The sequence below is a fragment of the Paramormyrops kingsleyae genome, chromosome 15, assembly GCF_048594095.1.
Source record: "Paramormyrops kingsleyae isolate MSU_618 chromosome 15, PKINGS_0.4, whole genome shotgun sequence".
NCBI classification, from domain to species: domain Eukaryota; kingdom Metazoa; phylum Chordata; class Actinopteri; order Osteoglossiformes; family Mormyridae; genus Paramormyrops; species Paramormyrops kingsleyae.
The window spans coordinates 26,410,215-26,432,218 of record NC_132811.1 but is presented as its reverse complement, the minus strand read 5'-3'; the positions used below and the strand labels follow the sequence as shown (position 1 = coordinate 26,432,218).

The 22,004-nt window shown below is 44.4% G+C and overlaps 1 protein-coding gene across 8 annotated transcripts in view; it reads right to left on the bottom strand.

Moving 5' to 3' along the window:
- LOC111848170 (OPA1 mitochondrial dynamin like GTPase) overlaps positions 1–19,092 on the bottom strand; it is a 37,506-nt gene extending 18,414 nt beyond the window's left edge. For 2 of the 8 annotated variants that reach the window (XM_023819969.2, XM_023819965.2), the window contains exons 1-22: positions 18,895–19,092; positions 18,083–18,395; positions 17,653–17,749; positions 17,176–17,283; positions 13,862–13,915; positions 13,412–13,447; positions 11,964–12,037; positions 11,020–11,133; positions 9,587–9,640; positions 8,926–9,030; positions 8,442–8,528; positions 8,060–8,173; positions 7,792–7,872; positions 7,615–7,689; positions 6,233–6,304; positions 5,622–5,721; positions 3,882–4,012; positions 3,592–3,664; positions 3,435–3,507; positions 3,122–3,237; positions 1,638–1,702; positions 1,002–1,078 (exon numbers count right to left, since the gene is read on the bottom strand). In XM_023819969.2, the coding sequence (XP_023675737.2) occupies positions 1,002–1,078; positions 1,638–1,702; positions 3,122–3,237; positions 3,435–3,507; positions 3,592–3,664; positions 3,882–4,012; positions 5,622–5,721; positions 6,233–6,304; positions 7,615–7,689; positions 7,792–7,872; positions 8,060–8,173; positions 8,442–8,528; positions 8,926–9,030; positions 9,587–9,640; positions 11,020–11,133; positions 11,964–12,037; positions 13,412–13,447; positions 13,862–13,915; positions 17,176–17,283; positions 17,653–17,749; positions 18,083–18,395; positions 18,895–18,923 (2,048 nt within the window). In that variant the 5' untranslated portion in view covers positions 18,924–19,092. The remainder of the gene's footprint in view (positions 1–1,001; positions 1,079–1,637; positions 1,703–3,121; positions 3,238–3,434; positions 3,508–3,591; positions 3,665–3,881; positions 4,013–5,621; positions 5,722–6,232; positions 6,305–7,614; positions 7,690–7,791; positions 7,873–8,059; positions 8,174–8,441; positions 8,529–8,925; positions 9,031–9,586; positions 9,641–11,019; positions 11,134–11,963; positions 12,038–13,411; positions 13,448–13,861; positions 13,916–17,175; positions 17,284–17,652; positions 17,750–18,082; positions 18,396–18,894) is intronic. The other 6 variants (XM_072699835.1, XM_023819966.2, XM_023819970.2 and 3 more) reach the window with 5 other exon arrangements.
- Between the last annotated feature and the right edge of the window lie 2,912 nt (positions 19,093–22,004).

The following is a 22,004-nucleotide window of genomic DNA, read 5'->3' as shown; positions in this document are numbered from 1 at the left end:
CGCCTCAGGCTTATTGACAGAGCTCCAGTGTTTGGGTCTCCCTAAGCCGAACCTCCCATTTCATTCATACAGCACGTGGACTCGTCATAGTTCTTTCAAGTCAGAGCCAACAGCCACCAGCTGGTGAGCAGCTTGGCGAACTTCAGACCTTCAAATGGTTGAAGCGAGTAGGTCACTAACCCCAGCATACAGTAGGGTATGGTTGGGTAAATATATATATGGTTGGGTGCCAAAACAAGGACAAGCCGGGTAAAAAAGAGTTTTTATCCTATGGCAATTATACTAGTGAATGCTGAAATGAAATGATATAATTTCTGGTGTTATCGAAGAAAGGGGTGTGGGGGCAAAGGAGGGGGGCCAGAATGAATGTATGAAGATTTAAGTTATCTTGGATGAATGTTGTACAGAAGAGGCACTTCAATTTCGTTGTTTTATGAAAATGACAATATAGTTATCTATCTATCTACAATCTTCAGATCAAATCAAGTCAAAATGTACAGAGCATATTTAAAACAACCGAGGCTGACCAAAATATTGGTCAAAATCAAATAAATCTAAGACAAAAAAGGAACAAGAACAGAAACACAATAAAAGCAGAGGAAAAAAGACAGTCACTCATTTTAATCAAAAGCCAAGATGAAGAGATTAATTTTCAATTTGGATTCATAATTTCTCAAAGTAGGTGAAGACCTAATGTGGTGGTGGTGGGTCCCACCCACCCATCCACCCACCCCCCCACCCCACACACACACACACACACACACACACACACAGCATGATTAAAAGCGTCTGATCAGTTGATGTAAGTAACAGAGGGAGATCTGGATTGCAAGAGGTCTGCGAGGTAAGAAGGAGCCAAGCCATTCAGGCATAAAGATGAACACTACTACCTATCTTATTGTGATGTGTGACCTTATTCTGCGAACCAAACTGTAAACACATCCCAGGTCCATCCCTCACACTGTCTCTGGCCTTCACAAAGGCAACATGCCGGTACTTACCAATGTTTCGGTGTAACTTGACTCAGGCTGATCACTTCATCCAAGATTTCATTCTTGGCCTTTTCAAAGAGCTCGTTCTGGTGAAACGAGAGAGAAGCAATTACATTTTACTAGAAATCCTGTTTGTAAGATGGGCATTTTATTGGCGAAAGTCATAGTTTATAAGGAGGATGGCAAAGATGTTTCAACGTTTCATTTTTAATGCAAACGACTTTATGTCACATATCCCAGGGTTTCCCAGCAAAGCCTGTCAGCTAAATAATTAAATAAAGACTTTGGTAGAATACTGTCTATTTTCCCAATTAGTTGTTATTATTATTTTTACTATTATTATTATGTGCCATCAAACTGATCATGATGCCTGGCAGCCATACAGACGCTACTCTTCCAGAATGTTCTATCTGCTTCCCAGTCACATATAGTAAATATGAAAACATATGAACAGTGGTTAACTCACCATTCACCCCTATTTTCAATGCCTGGCCTGCCTGGGAGGTGATGTGCTGTTTGGGTTTGAGAGAGCTGGACAGTACTGGGGTCTAACCCAGCTGCCCCTGCTCCTCCTGGCCTGAGCATCACTGCACACATATGTATTCAGACATTAGCTTGATGCTGCCCATGCCTCCCTGCTCTTACCCTGTCCAGCTCCCGCAGGCGGGGGTAATTGTTCTTCCACTCAGTCTCCAGATTAAAACGGGACGCTAAAATGGGAAGAAAAAGCAGGACGAAGAGGTGAGAAATCAACATATTGTCAACAGATGGATCCATGCAGCGATCAATATGCTGCCTCACAGCGTCCAGCCTGCAGACGGGGGGGGAGGGGGGGGGACAGTCTTCATGCTCCCGTACAGCCAGCAGTTTCCTGTATTTACGGACGGCCAGCAGGGGAGAACCACTCAGCGTCTCAGGGGCGAAGTGTTACCTGTGTTAACTGTGCTTCTGTCTTAACTCTCACACAAAGCAGAATGTTCTGTTCCAGTTCAGGATGGAGTACCTTTAACATTTTCCTAACTAAGGCATGGGCACCAGGCACGCAGGGAACACCAGTCTGGGAACATCCTCGCTGGAGCCGGCTGCCTTAATCGCTTTCCCGCCATTTCTCAGTGCGCAGGGATCTATAATCCCTTGTGTGATGGCCCCATCTCTTCTCACACAATGGAAGACGTTGTAATTGCTGAGCTACCCACCCCTCAGGGCCTTTGCACGCGCTCAGACGGGCTGAAAATCTATAAGCAACACAATGGGCAGGGGAGCCAGGCCTGGCACCTAATCAATCTGCCCCACTCCCCTGCATGTGTGATGCTCCAGCACCTCCTAATTGGCTGAGGACTGGGCACTGGCTGCGGTGGGACGTATGCTGGGATACTAGGATGGGAGGGCAGTACACTGGTGGGACATGGACGCAGAGCAGCTTCACAGATACCAGGTCAGGGGGAGTCGATCTGTCTTGAGAGGTGCAAACAACAGAGTAGCTACTAAGGCCAGAAGCCACAATTTACAATCAGCACTGCTGGCTTACACCACTGGGGTTGTGGGTTTGAATCCCACCTCCACTCTGTGCTGTTTGCATGTTGTCCCTAGGCTGAGTGGGTTTCCTCTAAGTTCACTCCCATAGTCCAAAAATCTGCAGTTAGGTTCATTGGTGTCTCTGACTGGAGCCCCCAGAGCTTGACTGAGTGTGCATGCCTGAGAGTGCTGCCCGGCCTTGGGATCTGGGCGGCCTGGTAGGGGGTCCTGGGCCCCTGTGACTCTGACTAAGATAAACAAGCCATTTCTCTCAGAAAGTACAAGAACAGTGACCTAAACATGGCCTGTCCACACATTTCATAACTTCAGAACTATCTGCAGCATTTTCTGTCTTCTTAGTGGATCTAATACCTTCTTTCACTGTACTTATAAAAATGAAGGGCATTTTGTGCAAGGAGAACCTTATATACTCAGGCCAGTAGATGGCACTATGTGAAAAAGCTGCTAAGGACACAAACTTATAACCTTAAGACACTGCTGTTGTACCCCTGGATAAAGGTTCTTAACCCAAACTGCTCCCAACATTGATTATCTGTAAAAATTGCTCAGAATAATTATCCCCCTTTGGTTATAAGCCTCTCTAAATATCAAACCTTTGAAAGCATCTGCCTGCTGCTCCACAGACTCGCGCACCATCTTCCAGAAGCAGTCAGACACGGCCAGGCTCAGGTTCTTGGTGGTCACCTGATGAGCCTTCAGCATTCCCTTCCTGGAGAGATCGGAGGTGCATTGGTCAGCGGCGAGTCTGATGTGTCACGGATTGTGAGCGACAGGCTGTGGAACCCTGAATCCTAATCACAATTGCTAAAGCACTAAAATGGTAAAAATAATGCCACAGTGAGGTCATACGCCCTGGGGTTCGCACCCTAGCTAAAGTAACCATGCCCCAAACACACAGAGACGTACTTCAGCAGACTGGATTTCTGGAAGAACTCTTCTTCATAATCCTTGATGGCGTCGATGTTCTCGTTGCTGCTGCCTGAAAGTGCATAGGTGAGAGATGAAGGGAGCCCATCTTCACTCTCCCTCACTCACATTACACCAACACCCAGAGAGGGTTTACCTTTTCCAGTCACCACGGCAAAGTAGCCCAGTGCCTTCATGGGGAACAGCTTTCCTTCTACTATCTGCTGAATCTGTACAAAAGAAAATAACAATATCATATTGAATAGTTTATTTTATACATACAGCCATTTGTAGTAAATTACCCTTGATTTGTCTCCTGATTTTAGCAAATCTAACAAGTTCTACAGAAGATTTTATTGTATACGCAGTTGTCTAGAGTGGCCAAACTGCACCCCCTTGTGGCCAAAACAGAGATAGTCAAACAGAAAAAATTGGACAGGCACTCACCCTACTGGGACTGGCCAGGTTCTTCTCAGCTAGGTCCACTTTGGTGAGAACGAAGATGGTCCGCTTCCCCTGAGGGTCCATTTGGCTGACCAGGTCTGTGACAATGCTACGCTCGGCATCAACTGAGCCATCTAGGAGAGGATATGGAGAACCCTTTCACTCTATACACCGCCCCACACCACTCACCGGCCAGCATCACCCACACCTCCCCAATCGCTCACCGGCCAGCATCACCCACACCTCCCCATACCGCTCACCGGCCAGCATCACCCACACCTCCCCAATCGCTCACCGGCCAGCATCACCCACACCTCCCCACATCGCTCACCGGCCAGCATCACCCACACCTCCCCACATCGCTCACTAGCCAGCATCACCCACACCTCCCCACATCGCTCACCAGCCAGCATCACCCACACCTCCCCACATCGCTCACTAGCCAGCATCACCCACACCTCCCCAATTGCTCACCGGCCAGCATCACCCACACCTCCCCAATCGCTCACCGGCCAGCATCACCCACACCTCCCCACATCGCTCACCGGCCAGCATCACCCAAACCTCCCCACATCGCTCACCGGCCAGCATCACCCACACCTCCCCAATCGCTCACCGGCCAGCATCACTCACACCTCCCAATACCGCTCACCGGCCAGCATCACCCACACCTCCCCACATCGCTCACCGGCCAGCATCACCCACACCTCCCCACATCGCTCACTAGCCAGCATCACCCACACCTCCCCACATCGCTCACCGGCCAGCATCACCCAAACCTCGCCAATCGCTCACCGGCCAGCATCACCCACACCTCCCCAATCGCTCACCGGCCAGCATCACCCACACCTCCCCACATCGCTCACCGGCCAGCATCACCCAAACCTCCCCACATCGCTCACCGGCCAGCATCACCCACACCTCCCCACATCGCTCACCGGCCAGCATCACCCACACCTCCCCACATCGCTCACCGGCCAGCATCACCCACACCTCCCCATACCGCTCAACGGCCAGCATCATCCACACCTCCCCATACCGCTCACCGGCCAGCATCACCCACACCTCCCCAATCGCTCACCGGCCAGCATCACCCACACCTCCCCAATCGTTCACCGGCCAGCATCACCCACACCTCCCCAATCGCTCACCGGCCAGCATCACCCACACCTCCCCACATCGCTCACCGGCCAGCATCACCCACACCTCCCCATACCGCTCACCGGCCAGCATCACCCACACCTCCCCATACCGCTCAACGGCCAGCATCACCCACACCTCCCCACATTGCTCACCGGCCAGCATCACCCACACCTCCCCACATTGCTCACCGGCCAGCATCACCCACACCTTCCCAATTGTTCACCGGCCAGCATCACCCACACCTCCCCACATCGCTCACCGGCCAGCATCACCCACACCTCCCCACATCGCTCACTAGCCAGCATCACCCACACCTCCCCACATCGCTCACCGGCTAGCATCACCCACACCTCCCCAATCGCTCACCGGCCAGCATCACCCACACCTCCCCACATCACTCACCAGACCAGTCTTACACCTGCCTTGGGACATTCAGGGTCTAATGGCACCTCACAGGACCCCATACAGAATGCTAAACTGAAACAGTAGGCTTCTAGAAAATGATGTGGACATCACAGAGGCTGCGGGGGAGGGGAGGTAGGTGCCTTTACGATAGCCTTCCTGCTAGGCTGGCCAGCAGGAACCCAAAGCCCAGCTCACCTTGGATGCATAAGATGATGGCGTTGGGGTTCTGCATGTAGGCCTTGCTGATGCTGAAGATGGTCTCCTTGGTGTCAGCAGCCATACCCGCAGTCACAGTCTATGAACAGGCACAGGCGGGAGTCAGATATCTCTCCCTAGCCTTAAAATGGTATCTTTATTCAGATATGTACTAACACAGCTAACCTACTGTCTCACTCTCATGAAAGTGTGCCCAGAGCCTAGTATGCAACCTCAGCTGAAGCCCCCTCCATTGCCCAGCGCCTGTCTACATTCGAGCCCCTCCCCCCACCCTAAAGGCACTGCCTGCTTTCTCCTCCATCTGACTCCAGCAACACATGGTTCTGCCCAGAGGACATGTTACACGCAACTCTATGATGAAGTGACATATCAATGCAGCATATGACTGTGTACGATTCTTCTAACAAGGTTGTGTTACTTATTGCTTCTGGCCAAAGAGGAAAGATGGGCATTATTAGATACTCGTGATTGGATTTAGAAAATGGATCAGACGACTAGGAACTTGCTCTTAAGGTCTTGTTATCAGCACACATGTCCTGCTTGTGTAAGTGTGTTTGAATCACAGTGAAGGGACGACGGGCTCAGCTCACATTGATGACACCCGGTAGGTCCACCAGAACCATCCTCTGGATTCCTGGGCCCTTCACACTCAGGGAGATGGTCTGAGAGGAAGACGAACAGTCAGTCAGTACACAGCTTTGCCAGCTGGGAAAGCAGCCTTCTGCAATATTCTGTAACTACAAGCTTCCAGTGCTTACTGTGCTTCACTACAGCACGTTGTAATAAATGACAATTTACTGTGCAACTAATAAGCTGTAATACTGTGCTAAATAAAAAGTAATTAGTAATAATAAACACTATGTAGTACATAATAACTGACTATGCATTTAACACGAACAGCATAACAATTTTATAATACAGAGAAGAAAGGTGGCTACCAGAGGGCATGAGACACACAGGGTCCCGCCCTCACCAATCACACAAAGCCCTCCTCTCATCAGTAACACAGGGTCCAACCCTCACCAATCACATGGGGTCCAGCTCTCACCAATTGTATGGTGCCCCACTCTCACCAATCACACGGGGTCCAGTCCTTATCCATCACACAGACCCCTCCTCTCACCAATCACGCAGGGTCCAGCCCTCACCAATCACACAGAACCCTCCTGTCACCAGTCACACAGGGTCCAGCCCTCACCAATCACACAGAGCACTCTTCTCACCAGTAACACAGGGTCCAGCCCTCACCAATCACATGGGATCCCGCTCTCACCAATCACACAGGGTCCAGCCCTCACCAATCATATGGTGCCCCTCTCTCACCAATCACGTGGGGTCCAGACCTCATCCATTATACAGACCCCTCCTCTCACAATCACGTGGGGTCCAGCCCTCACCAATCACACAGAGCCCTCCTCTCACCAGTCACATAGGGTCCAGCCCTCGCCAATCACATGGGGTCCCACTCTCACCAATCACACAGGGTCCAGCCCTCACCAATCATATGGCGCCCCGCTCTCACCAATCACACGAGGTCCAGACCCCATCCATTACACAGACCCCTCCTCTCACAATCACGTGGGGTCCAGCCCTCACCAATCACACAGAGCCCTGCTCTCACCAATCACCAATCACACGGGGTCCAGTCCTCACCAATCACATGGCGCCCCATTCTCACCAATCACATGGGGCCCAGTCCACATCCATCACACAGCCCTCCTCTAACCAGTCACACAGGGTCCTGCCCTCACCAATCACACAGGGCCCAACTGTTATTAATCATATGGGGCCCGGCCCTCACCAATCACATGGACCCAGTTCACCAACAATCACACAAGGCCCAGCCCTCACTAATCACATGGGGCCAGATCCTCACAAATCATATGGATCCAGTTCCTCACCAATCATATAAAGCTGCCCTTACCAATCACATGGGGCCGAGCCCCTCCCATCACACAGGGTCCGTCCTCACCTCAGGGCTGACGGTCTGGCCTTCCCTCACACTCTTCTTCATTCGCAGCTCGATTTCATGACGCAGGGCAGCCAGCTGCGCGGAGAGAGGAGATCACACTGGGTCAGCAGGCACCCGCAATCACAGGGCTCAGCTGGATACAAACATGTCAGGGTGGCCATTTTTAAAGGGTCTCACGTCTTGCTCTTTGCTCAGGTCAAATTCCCGCGAGCTGTCCTTGAACGTGGCAACGTGGTGAGGACCTTCGCTCAATGTCACCTGAGGGATCGGGAGGACACATTCTCAACAAGAACCGCACTCTTCCAATTATGATGAAAAGTAGTCATGATTCACCATCAAATGAAATCTACCAAAGACGATGGCTTTTTCCTCGCCAAAGATACAAGCTGCAGAAAAAAGACAAAGATGCTGAAGACCCACAGAGAAGAATGTTTCCGGCACTCACCTTCACTGGAGAGCGAGTCATCATCTCTCCCGAGCCCCGTGGGAAGATCCTGGCTTGGGCAATCATCTCCAAGACGCTAGTTTTGCCTGCACTCTGGTCCCCTACCACTACCACCTAGAGGAGGAAGCATGCAATGACATGGGGAAAAGTGTGTGCTTGTGTTTATACTCGGGCTGGTTCAGGTCAAAGGGCAGCCGCAGATCAGACAGCGATTAAGCAGGAAAATACAGACGTGCGTAAGCATAATGAGCAGGTAGTTATTGGGATAGTTTAATGGACCAGAAACTTTTCTAGTTTAGTTGCACAAGCAGCTCATTTAATTATGAAGCTGGTCTAGACGATCACCGCGCAGCAGAAGCAGCGGAACCACGGCACAGCGTACCCGAGGCAGGTGGTCCTGGGTGTTGTAGTTGGAGTCGTAGTCAGACAGGATGTCCAGAACCTCAGAGTACATGTCGATGAGTGACTTCTGCGGAGGAGACAGGTACAGCTGACAAACCCAACTTTTTACTCCTCGGATTCTGACTGCCAGGGACGCAGTTTTGGCACAGAAGCTAGTCTATGCTTAGGATGTGTGAAAAGCAAGGGGGGCTGCTTTTCTGGGACTTTTTCTTACCCTGCAATAAGACTAATTTTCACACACTGATCTTGAATCAGTGCTTATGAGGTAGGCTCCCATTCATATATGTATGAAGAGGCAAAAGGTGTATACTGACCTGATGAATTAAACTGCTGACTAATATGCTTAAATTAGACTGGATAAGCGTTAAGAGCAACAGTAAACTTTGAGCCTGGTACAGTATCACCCAATGAAATGTATATGTTCACTAGCAGCTGGAGAAATGGAGCCCGGTATCCAGCCTCACCTTGACCTTCCTCTGATGAATGCCCTTGTCATCTTTCTGAAGAACCACCTTCCTTAGCTCCTTGTTCTCCTTCTCCAGATGTTCCAGCATGCGCTGATACTTGATCTGCATGTGAGATCATCCCAGGCATAAAACGAAATTAGAGCACGATTGGAACCTGCAGCCTGGATTGTGATTTACCCTCCAAATACTGAGATTTTGGTTGCAATAAAACACAACTCCGAACAGGGGGCAGAAGTTGACCTAAAGGGAAGGGAAAGGTGCACTAAACTGTAATGAATTGAGCAAACACCCAGCTTTATACACGGATACACTGTAAAAAAAGGCTGCATAGATATGCTTCTTTCCTATCTGTGCGGTACCATGACACACTGGGTATTTCCTTCCTATCTGTGCAGTACCTTGTGAGACTGGGTACTTCCTTCCCATCTGTGCAGTACCATGAAACACTGGATATTTCCTTCCTATCTGTGCAGTACCTTGTGACACTGGGTACTTCCTTCCCATCTGTGCAGTACCATGACACACTGGATATTTCCTTCCTATCTGTGCAGTACCATGGCACAATGGGTACCTCCTTCCCATCTGTGCAGTACCATGACACACTGGGTACTTCCTTTATGGGGGCCGTAACAAAAAGAGAAATAACTGAGGTTAATACCTGAGTCCGGACAAGCTCCTCCTGAAGCTGGTCTATCTTTTCTTTATCTGAGGCCTGCAAAACAAAGTTTACAGCCAGTTTACAGAAGCTAAATAGTGAACCCTTACCGAGGAGAAAGACCACAGAAATTCAAGACCCAAGAAACAGGATATTTTTATGGGGCAAGAGAACACAGTGACTGAGGCAGAAGGAAAAACAAGGCAATCAGTCTTTGTGGGAAAAATCAGCAGCAGGTCATATTAGAAACATACTCTGCAAAAGATCTGATTAAAACCACAGTGTATCGATTTTACAAAATATGGCATCCCCACTCCATACCTGTGGAGTCACACAGTAAGTACGACAGAACAACAAGAAACCCACAGCAGAGACAGGCCAGAGGACAGACATCCCACCTCTCCTGAAATTCAACTGCAGCTCCCTGATAGCTGAGAATACCCTGAAAATCTGTCGTATCATTACATTCAGTGGCAGTAAAATATTACTAATATTGCTAGTGATGGACAAAATGACGCTTCATGAATCATTTGCTGTATTTTTTGTCCCCATTAGATTGTGCTCTTGAATTACTTTGGGGCATGCTTTGTGTCCTTTTTTTGAACAGAGAGCACCATCTAGTGTGGTAAAGAAAATACAGCAAGTGGTTCATGAAACGTCATTTTGTTCATCACCACCACCAGCACCCCTCTCCCCAGATAGTAAATTTTACTACCAGCACTCCAACCAGCCAGTGGCTTGGGCACTTCAATGTTTACTATCTTCCAGACATTACACTGTTGTTTTTAAGATATCTTAAAAAGCAACACTATTCCGGTATTTCCCACTAAAATTTTCTGAGTGGGGGGTATCAAGCTAATCCCTTGTCAGCCTCCCTGTAATCAGTTTGCCTAAAGTGGGATGTCTGCCTTTGTGTCCTCTGAGACCAGGCAAAACATAAGCAGAAAAATCATCTCAGAAAGCCTGGGAATGCATTTCTGGTTTGGATCAGTAAACAAACTCAGATTGTTTCCTGGACATGCCATGCTGTTAGCAGGAAAGCTAAAAGAACATGCTTTCACAGAGCTGGGCTGAACGGCAGATCAGAGCACCCCTGGGTCTTAAAGCCACCTTCACACCAACTAGAGTTTGGAAAGAAAGAGGAGGAGCTGGCGGGAGTCTCAGATCAATACTGACAGCCTCAGGGAAGTTGACTGGAATACCGTCATATCTGAGTATGCATGAAGTATAGAGGATAAACGGAGAAGGGAAGGGAAACAGCAGGCGGGGAGTGGGGGAGGCGTTTCTCTTCCACCCACTCCCAGACCAGACAAAAAAAAAACAGAAAAATCTCAGGAGGCCTCAGCCTGGCATATTTGCATAACCAGGCAGAGGGCGTGTCTCGGGGGGAGGGACTCTGGGGTGAGTTTGGTTTGCCGCGGGTGGGGTCGCTTCACCTTGCGCTTGTGCGGCGGGGGGTTGGGGTGGTCGCTATCAGGTACGGTCCTGCGTGTCTCCTCCTCATGCTGCTGGATCTGCCGCTGAATGAGAGCAAGCTCCCTGAGCAGATCCTACACCGGGGCATCGCGGGGGGGAGGGGGGTGCAGAGACAGGCGTGAAACCATGAGAGGGACAATCCAAGGTTGAGCTGGCCTAGTGCACACAGCTCCAACCCTGACCCTGGAAACCCATTCGAACCCTAACCCAGGGAGAAGCCGGCAAGCTTTAAACAGACATTTCAAAACATGGAATCAACTGTCAATCCCCTTTACAATGGTGCATTTATAAGTGAACTCCCACAGGTAATAAAACGCAGGTCAGGTTAGTTAACGGTATCTACCAGGTTAACAAACATCAGGACAAGGGCTGAAGACAAGGTAGGAAGGGCCCGAAACCATGTGGGACTGCTGAGAGAAAAAGCAATGAAACATCAGCTGTGAAGCTGCTGGAGAGCAAAGGAATGCATTGGAGGATGTAAGAACTGAGAGGTGAGGGGTAAATGAGCTGCAGATCAGGATAAAGGCTGGAGGCTCAGCTCACAAGCTGGGGGTCTGCTCTCCTGCTCCATGCCACCTAGACAGATTACAGGGGTCGAGCAGACAGGAAAGCCTTCATCTCAGTGGCGGATTCCCACAGGAAGTGGTACACATTCACAATGGGTACATGAAAGATGACAAGATCACGAGAGACACATTACGGAAAGTGTGCCTCTTAATTGCACTCTTTTAGGATAAATTCACCAAGAGGGCAGCAAGGATTCAGAAAAACTATCAAAGCATAATCACAAACTTGCTAATTCATTATTACAGTAACACAGGGAAGTGCACAGGCAGCTCCTGGGGTAATAGAAAGCTAGTTTCTAGGAGAAAGGATAGTGAAGCCATTCTGCATGATACCTTACCTTCTTAAAGTGCCTGTCACTGCTGTCTGCAGACTGGCCACCTGTAGCTTTAAATGCGGGGTCCCCTGCAGACTCTGTGACAGGGGGTTCAGGGACACAGGACATTAAAACTACGATTTGACAAAGCCATCGTTCTCACAGATCAATACACAAAGGTCTGCCATCGGTACCACTTTACAATAAGGCTCCTTTTAGCCACTTGTAAATGGTAGTAACTGATTAATAAAAAGAAAACTGTTATAACGTGTTTAAAATTGTTTATTAATAATTTACAAAGTGTTATAACCTAATTAATAACCAGATTATAAACCATTCATGAACTCTTTATATGGGTAGCCTTATTGTAAAGTGGCACCCTGCCATTCAAGTAAAGAAGCAGTACAACTATAAAGTTTGGAAAAGTCATGAAATAAAACTTTGCTACTTCATTTGACAAGCTGAGTGTATCACTTGCTATTTAGTTTCACTTCAGTAAAAAATATGCTACACAAAAATCCAGTAGCAACCACACCGGTGTTATCAGTTAAGCAGTTAAGTTAAGTTTTCTCCATACATTTGGTATCTGTACCAAGCAGGTGCAACACTAGGATTTCACACTTGAATATAGGACGCCATTCTAAATAGGGTCTAGAAAAGTGGTTCTCAACCTTTTTTGCATCATGACCCAATTTTTACCATGCCAGCTGTCACGACCCTATATCAAGTATAGGTTTAAATTAATGCTATGATCAAGCACGCAGTACACTCTGCAATTTACGTCAATCAATACCTATCACACAAATCTAATTGGACGTGCCAGTGAATTTTAATTTTAAATGAAGCATCTGTGGTTTGGCTTCTTGAATTGGTTGACTGTTCACTAGTTTTGTGCTAAGCAGTTGCAGACCCAAGACCCGTTTATATAGGTTAATTCTAGGATTGGGGCTGGGAAATCTGATTGTGGATCAGCATAGGAGCTTGTTGGTTTAAAATGCTTACATTTCCAACTCTGTCTCACGACCCTTTCAGAACTTGCACGACTCATGGGTTTACAATCGCTGGTCTAGAACCACCTATGGCACCAAGCCAGTTCTTCATTAGTTTGCATTGACCAAACTTGAAATTTACTTAATGGATCGCACAATTAAAACCATGTCAAAGCCAATGCTAAAACTGAATTTGTGCATGACTTTCCAACTGTTTCAAATTATTACAAATAATGAAAAAATTGTAGTAACGGGATTTAAATTGCATGATGGATTAGATCAATATTTTGGTCACTTGTAAACAGAGACTGAACTGAAAACCAGCATACATGCTGGGTCTCAAGAAGCAATGATCTTCACGTATGGAAAAAACCTAAAATCAACAAAGTTTATTTCCCAGACTTTTGACCACCAAAACTATAGTTAACATCCAATGTTAAGGTAAGAGCAAAACACTTAGGAAGTCAAAGGAGACCAGCACACCTTCAGCCTGAAGGAGAGTGGTTACAGAAAATAGATCTGTTAATGAAAAGATAGCAAACAAATGCATTTTAGATGGGCCAACTAGAGAGGGTATCTGTTGTTAAGTGCAGTATGTAGCATGACCTATACTCATTATTGATGTCAGAAGATTTAACATACCCCAACAAAGCTCTATTTTTAAGGCACCAATTAATATTGAATTTCGACTTAATTTTAACAGACATCACCGCAATCACAGTGTAAGATTAATATGACCGTGCTGTGCTCTAGCCAAGCAGCTAACCAGCAAGGCTTCTCAAAGCTAATACATTCTACTAGACACTGGACTATTTGGTTTGGTGGCCACTACTAGCTTGGTGACCACGCCCTTCTGAGCAGCAGCAACCAATCAGCAGTGGCTTCACAGGAAGTGGCCTTAGAAACTGTGCCAGGAAGTGGCATCACACACACCTAACAACAGACGCAGACCAGAAGCTCCTTTGACTTCATTACTGACAATAACACCTGTAAAAAGTATGCAGGGGGTGGGGGGTAGGGGATGGAGAGAAGAAATCATCAAAAGATGGAAAAAGGAAAATGTATGTATTCATTATTACAGCGACACTGAGTCATTTCAGAATGTTCCATGAGAGTGGTTCATGGCTCCAGTGGACCTCAAGGATATATATACATATATATATATATAGAAATTCTTAGCACAAGCTGATGATTTTTTACACTTTGATTGTGACATTAGTGAAAGGTCATTATTTCATTGGGGCCCTGAAAATTAAAATTCTATCACATCTTTCATATATTAGCTCACAACCCCCATAAGTAACACAAAATGCGATGAACTAAGTATGTAGCATCCATTACTTTAACCAGTACAGGGCAGAGCATTAATCAGTACCCTTGCTACAACTTGACCCTGACTTGGAATCTTTATAAAAACAGAACTGTAACTTGTAATTATTAAAAGCCACACTACTACCAATAAAACCTCAGGAAAGTATAGCTCTTCTTTGTTACAGTGTTGTGTATGTTAGCATCCTGTATAATTCTTTCTTCATTAGACCTTGAAAACCTAGTTTTACTAGTCTCTTTAAGACAGTAAAGAAGCACAAAGCAAGATATATGTGAAGGTGTCACAATTAACACGTACATAGAATTGCAGGTTGTGATACAAAACTAAAATAATAAATTTAAATCCATTTTAGATGATTAAACTAAAGTAGTAGATCTCCAGACATTTAATATTAAAAGCAAAAATGCTTCATGTTCAATTAAAGGCAAGTTATGTTTAAAGCAAAAGTTGAAACAAGGCTTAAAAAATTGATAATACTCTGGATTAACATGCTGATTTTGTTAAACGAACCCAAGAGAAACCAATTCAATAACCAATATGAAGTAATCATATCCTGTGATTGACAGTTCATGATCAACCCACCCACCATCAGATTCAGACCCCAGTTCTCTCACTAATTTAAATCATCTTTGAGAGTGAATTACTACATGTTATTCACAGAAGAAAAATTTTATGTTTTGAAAAAGAAATGTCATTTGTGATCATAACTGGGTATAAACGATTATCAACATACAATAACCTGCCACACTAAGATTCGTAGCCTAGCCTCTCCTGACTAATTTAATGATTAATTTAAATAATCCACCATTGGTAAAAATCAGCCAAAAACCTAAATCTCACCACTTTCTGGGAAGGGTCATTCCATGTCAAATCATCACACTTTCGGACCTCATCATCACGGATTTTAACGAAACTTGGCATGCTGATTTGGTCACATGAGTAACTCATGAAACTGAATTTGGGCGAGTCTGGGATCAATATTGAAGGAGATTTAAGTGAACAAAAATTTTACTATTTTTTTTTTGGGGGGGGTATAACTTTGACTGGCTATATTTACCTTAATGTAAGCTGCACAGAAGTGGTCCTTATATTGTTTTAAAGCTATTGTCCAGCTCTATAGATTGAACAAACAATATGCCATCCCCATATAAATAATTACTATGTAATAACCAATTAAAATATTAAAAATTCAATAACAAAAATTTCAAAATTTATCATTTTTTTTACTAAAGCTAGATCATAATGTCATGAATATCTCCAGAAAATTTGGTCTTTGGTTTTTAAGGTGTTGCTGAGATATCTTAACTTAAAGGTAGCATCACATGGTTTCATATCACTAATGGGCCTTTTTAATGCCAGCCAAACTGACATGAAATAGTATAACTTGTGCGCAGGAGCAAAGCCTGCAGCAGCACGTTACGACTGCTCCTAAGCAATTTCCTTCGGGATTAATAAAGTTTTCTGATTCTGAAGCACAGGTGTAAGTAATAACATTAAGATTACAAATAATGCTACAATGAAATTTATTGGAAGCTTCATTAATGTCATTGCAGACACCTGTACTTGCCATACTATTGAAAAGGCCCACATGGCTAGTAAATATGGCTAATAAATGCCCTGCATTCATCAGAGGTGAGGTGTGCAAAACGGTCCCAGTGTAAGTGCACACTGAGGAAATCACTCGACTTTGCAAGCATCAGAGGTGCGTTCATAGTGGGTACCGCAGGGTTCAATTTTAGGACCCCTTTTGTTCCTAATTTACATAAATGATATAGACACCAATATATACAGTAAACTGGTGAAATTTGCAGATGACACCAAGGTGGGTGGTGTAGCAGATACTGAACTAGCGGCTCAGCAGCTACAGCGGGATCTAAATTTAATTAGTGACTGGGCTGACACCTGGCAGATGAGATTTAACATAGACAAATGTAAGGTACTCCATGTAGGGAGCAGAAATATAAAGTACAGGTATTTTATGGGACCTACTGAAATAAAGGTAGCTGATTGATGCTTCCATGTCTCATTCTTGCCAGTGCGGGGAAGCAATAAAAAAGGCCAATAGGATGTTGGGGTATATCTCCAGGTGTGTGGAGTTTAAGTCAAGGGAGGTAATGCTAAGATTATACAATTCCTTGGTGAGACCTCACCTAGAATATTGTGTACAGGTTTGGTCACCATATCTTAAAAAGGACATAGCGGCCTTAGAAAAGGTGCAGCGTAGGGCCACAAGAATGATTCCTGGTCTTAGAGGAATGTCATACGAGGAAAGGTTATTTGAGCTAAATCTGTTCAGCCTCAAGCAAAGGAGACTGAGGGGGGACATGATCCAGGTCTATAAGATTCTAACAGGTTTGGATGCTGTTCAACCGAATAGTTACTTCAGCATTAGTTCAAATACAAGAACTCGTGGCCATAGGTGGAAATTAGCGGGAGAACATTTCAAACTGGATTTAAGGAAGCATTTCTTTACACAGCGTGTAGTTAGAGTATGGAATAGTCTTCCTGATAATGTAGTGCAAGCTGAATCCTTGGGTTCCTTTAAATCAGAGCTAGATAAGATTTTAACAACTCTGAGCTATTAGTTAAGTTCTCCCCAAGTGAGCTCGATGGGCCGAATGGCCTCCTCTCGTTTGTATAGTTCTTATGTTCTTATTTCGTGGCTGCATATGATGATAATTGGTGGCTAGGATGTGTTGAAGAAACTATGTCCAGCACTGGAGAGTTGAGACTGAGCGTTTTACATCCTCATGGACCATCTCCATCCTATTCATTCCCATGACAATGAGGTCCGAAAGTGTGATGATTTGACATGGAATGACCCAGAACATTCTGGTTCAAAAGCTTCAATCGGGCACACAAACACCATGACACAAGCAGGCAGCTGATGGTGGCTGACGGCAGCTGATGTACAAACCATTGGAGATGAGGGTCCTAAGGAAGGTGAAGTTCTCGCCGATCTTCTCCAAATCAGGCAGCAGCTTTGCGAGCTCTTCAGCATCAGGGAGGGCACTGACAATCTTTTCTTCATTAGTAAAAGAAAAAAGTGGGTACCACCGCTCCCTTTTGCCACTTAATAACCTAATTAATAAGCAGATTATAAGCCATTCATAAACTCATATCTGGTAGCCTAGTAAAGTGGCACCAAAAACTGTAATTAAGTTCATCCCAGAGACTGTAATCTACAACCACTTGATGAAGTCCAGGACCTGCTGACATGGACAATGACAAGTGGGTCACATTTTCTTCAGTACCCCTGAATTTAGATTAGTTTAAGCAGAGACTGCTAACTGAAAAGATCACAAAACCTCGTGTTAACAGCATTTACACATTAATATTAAATGTGTCATATGAAAACACAATGCCATCCTTAAAAAAGACATCAAACACGCACCCAGGTCAATATGTTCACTGAGCTCCCAGAAGAAATCCGGCACTATTGATGTGTATTCACTGAAATCAGGCAGGAGGTCTTTCCATTCATTGTAGGTCTGAAATGTAAAGGAATTCACTACACATAATTCCACAGACTAAATTCCTTTTTTATATTTACATATAGAGGGATTTAAAAATTACTTATGTAAAACAGACATGTTTAACAGTAAATATATTTTATAAGCAGGTCCCAGAAAACCTGTATCATGAGCAATATACTCTTTATACAAAATGCTTCAGAGAACCCACATTATGAGTAATATACTCTTTATAAACAATGCCTCAAAGAACCTGCATCTTGAGTAATATACTAGATATACAAGAGAATATGCATTATGAGAAATATTTTCTACAATGATTTGAGGGTGGGTGACAGTCACCCGTCTTACCTTTTTTGCGGTGTACCCTCCTCCCACAGCAGAACCCAGCAGGATGTACCGAAGCTTGAGGAATCTCGTGACCAGCCGGGTAACCCAAAAAGAACGGTACTGTTGGAAACTGTGTCCCCCGTGTCGAAGACGGGAGGAACGCGGAGGTGGCCGTGACAGGTTGGTGAAATGCCTGACCACCAGGCGATGAGGAGGGTGCTGTGTCCTGCCGGTCCAGGAGAACAGGTGGCGGGGGGCGCAGGACATGGGGTGAGACTTCTGCAGAGATACTCTTACTCTCATTCTGGAGGACACCAGTTTCCAACACGCCACACTGTGCACACAGACAAATGTTTCAGTATTAAGGAAATATAAACAAATGAACTAAAACTCTGCTTTATCTGCATTTTTAAATGTTTGTAATATTCTGATGAAAACTGACACTTTACCTCTAAAATAACTAAAGGGTCATTTCAAATGTATAGCTTATAATTGACAGAAAAATTGACAGGGCATACCAGTAATAACCCTACTTAAAAGCAAGCTAATTAGTAAATTACTATTTAGACTCCAGCACCAAAGCCATCGATATAGTAACTTGTCAAGGTAAAAATGGTTTTAAAGTTCAGATAATTGTGCAATTAAGTTTACACTGCCTTTTAGTCGCATTTGTAATTCATGGTTCCCTCTGAACGTCGCTGACATTACTGTCTTCATTCCCACTACCTGATGCGAACACAGTGCATACAGTCACCCTCATGGAAAACCATTCGCTACCCGACTAAGCAGCTAACTACCTTGATAATACTAATATCTATAAACCAATCACTTACCAGGCGACAGAATTTGCAGCACGTAGCATAATGCTATGAGCAAAGAGGGGGGAGGGATAAATGTAAATAACAGTTTTATTTTTTAAAATACACTTTATTTCATTGTTTTTTTTTACATATGATACAATCAGCAGACTAAGGCTAGCTAACAAGGACACGGCAAGAAAGCGGTGACAGGGATACTTCCTCAAAATTGGTCCTCACATAAATGCCTGCCGATCTGAAACAGAAACTCGGATTAAGGTTCCGATCGAAATTAAAAGTGATCGTGACATTTTCTCCTGAGATTTGATGCAATTCATACTCATTAACTAAAAATGCATCTAAACTGTTGGTTAATAATGTAGTTATTTCTTCCAGTTTTTTTTTTTTTTTTTGCCCACCACCAGTTAAATTCTTTTAATTATATGCATTCCGGTTTGTGGCACAGTAGGAGTATCAATTGCTGTATGATTAATATGGCCAGAGGTGTTATGTCACAAAGATACATATATAGCACACAGCATACAAATCCTGAGGAATTCCACCTATTGGACACGTGGAAGATTGTCTCTCACTAATTTGTTTCAGAACCTCCATTTAGCAAACTGACAGACAGAAAGGATGGCCAGTCATGTATTTCTATTTCTTAAGGCAGCCAGTGAAACATCAATTGAAAACCAATAACAAGTGCATGTACCACTGCTCCAGAATAGGGGGCAGCATGAATCCATGAAGTCCTCAGCTTCTCGATTATGGGGTCTATTCCCCCATGTCAAAAAAGTTCATAGCTGCGTGCATTTTTCACTTAGGCCTAAACATATTCTACCATCAGCGTACAGCCTATGGTGTACATAACCTTAGGCCAGATATGCATTTTGGGTGGAGAAACACCAAAATTTGGATGTACTGCGTGTAAATAACCCTAATGTGCATTCTGCAACAGACTAGTTTTAAATCGCTTTTAATTTCATTTTTCACTCCATGCTCTGGAGGGCTTTTAAAGTCACACACCTCTAAAATGCGCATACGCAGTATTGCAGTGTTCAGAAAACTGAACATGTAACAAAATTTTTATATTTATTATACATTTAGAAGTACAATTCACAGAGCACAGAAATAAATCATATAAATATTTTACAATAACATAACACAATAGCTCACAGAATAAAATTGGTATATACAGATAAATTATACCAATAGGCTAGATTCAAGTGACATCTGGCATGTGAACAATTAATTTGGCTACAAAACTTGTAAAACTCGCTTATAACTGAATATCGTCTATAACGGATTGTAAAAACTGCCCAGCACATCATTGGCATCCCGCTGCCAACCATCGCTGACCTGCAGCAGGCTCATAGCATCACCTGCCTCGCACCCCAACCCTGGACTGTTTACCCTCCTTCCATCAGGGAGGTGCTACAGGAGCCTTAGGTCCCAGACCAGCAAACTCAGGAACAGTTTCTTTCAAGACACCATCATCATTCTGAACAATACCACTGAACACCTGACCTTTCTAAATATCAGCAATTTTATATACTTATTGCATCTTATTGAATCCAGTCTAATTTAATCTAATCTAAAGAAAAAAGTTCAAAGGCAGTATTGTTTCCTAACAATCCTGAGCAGTGAATGTATTTGCACTCCTGTGAGAGTGGGCAAGTCAGAGAAGGGGGCAACAACCACAAATATTTGATGTACTTCAAATGATAGACATTGAATGCATTGCATGTTTCCAGGTGAACGCCAACCTCAGATAACTTGAATCACGCAGCAAGTCTCTCAGCGGAAACAAAGGGTAACACTTCAATCTCAGCCTCCTGTTCGCTGTGATAGCATCGTGCATGTTTATTCTAGCTCAATACATGTATTTAGACGGTAAAAATACATTTAGACAATGATAGACAGTAACAGTAATTACTATTATTATTATTATTATTATTATTATACAATAAAATACATTTAAAAATAAAGATTTCTTATTAATTAATTTAATATCATTAATGATAAACCATTAATACATTTAATTATAATAATATTGTTGTGCGGAGCAGGGACGGAATGGAGACGAAAGGCGCAGACGTCAGGGGGGGAATACCAGGGGGGTATTCCAGAAAGCAGGTTATGTGACATACCCGGGTAAGTTTAAGGGTAAGTTAGTGGATAACCTCAACTTTCGGTTCCAAAAACGGAGGTTAACTTTCTGGGTATGTACGTAACCATAGCAGCTTACTCTCTGAAGATAACCTGCTACTGAGCAGGTTATGTTCCAGGGTAAGTTTGTTGCAGAAGGTTACTGAGCATGGCGTGCCCTTTTGATGACGATCCTGTGAACGTGGAGGCATAAATTATACAAGTTTTTTTCGCCGGGAGAGAGTTATAAGACCGCGTATTGATGTCTTGTCATTTCCTAATGATTATTTGAAAAAGCGTTATCAGTTTTCAAAAGAATCGTTCATTTACTTAACATCTCTTGAAACCGCATATTGCAAATGTCACAAACCCAAACCGCGGGTCTGCGCTTAGCACAGAAAACATTCTGTGCATAGCACTTCGGTTTTTTGCGTCAGGGCATTTTTTGTACAATATGGGCGACGCAGAGCATATAGGAAAGGCAACTGTGTGTAGAGCCGTTCGCACAGTATGTCTGGTACTTAACGCTTCTTACACACGTTTATACAGTTCCCTGTCCATAAAGCTCTGCGTGTTATTAAAGAGGAATTCCACAGAGTGGTAGGTTTGTCCTTTGTAGTAAAACCTATGATGCATATTTAATATATAGCCATACTATTTATATCTATAGCCTACATGTATTCATCCTGCACACACACACACACTTGATACTTCCCTATATGACTTTCTATTTCAGGGTTTCCAAATGTAATTTGGAATACATGTAATACATGTATAGTGACAATAAAAGGCATTCATTCATTCATTCATAATTGGGTGCATTGATGGCACCTACATTCCTATTAAAGCTCCTTCAATAAATGAGGGAGACTATGTTGATAGATAGATAGATAGATAGATAGATAGATAGATAGATAGATGTCTTTATTGTCACTATACAAGTACAGCGAGATAGCGGAGGAAATCTATTCATAGTATCAATGTGCAGGTAACTT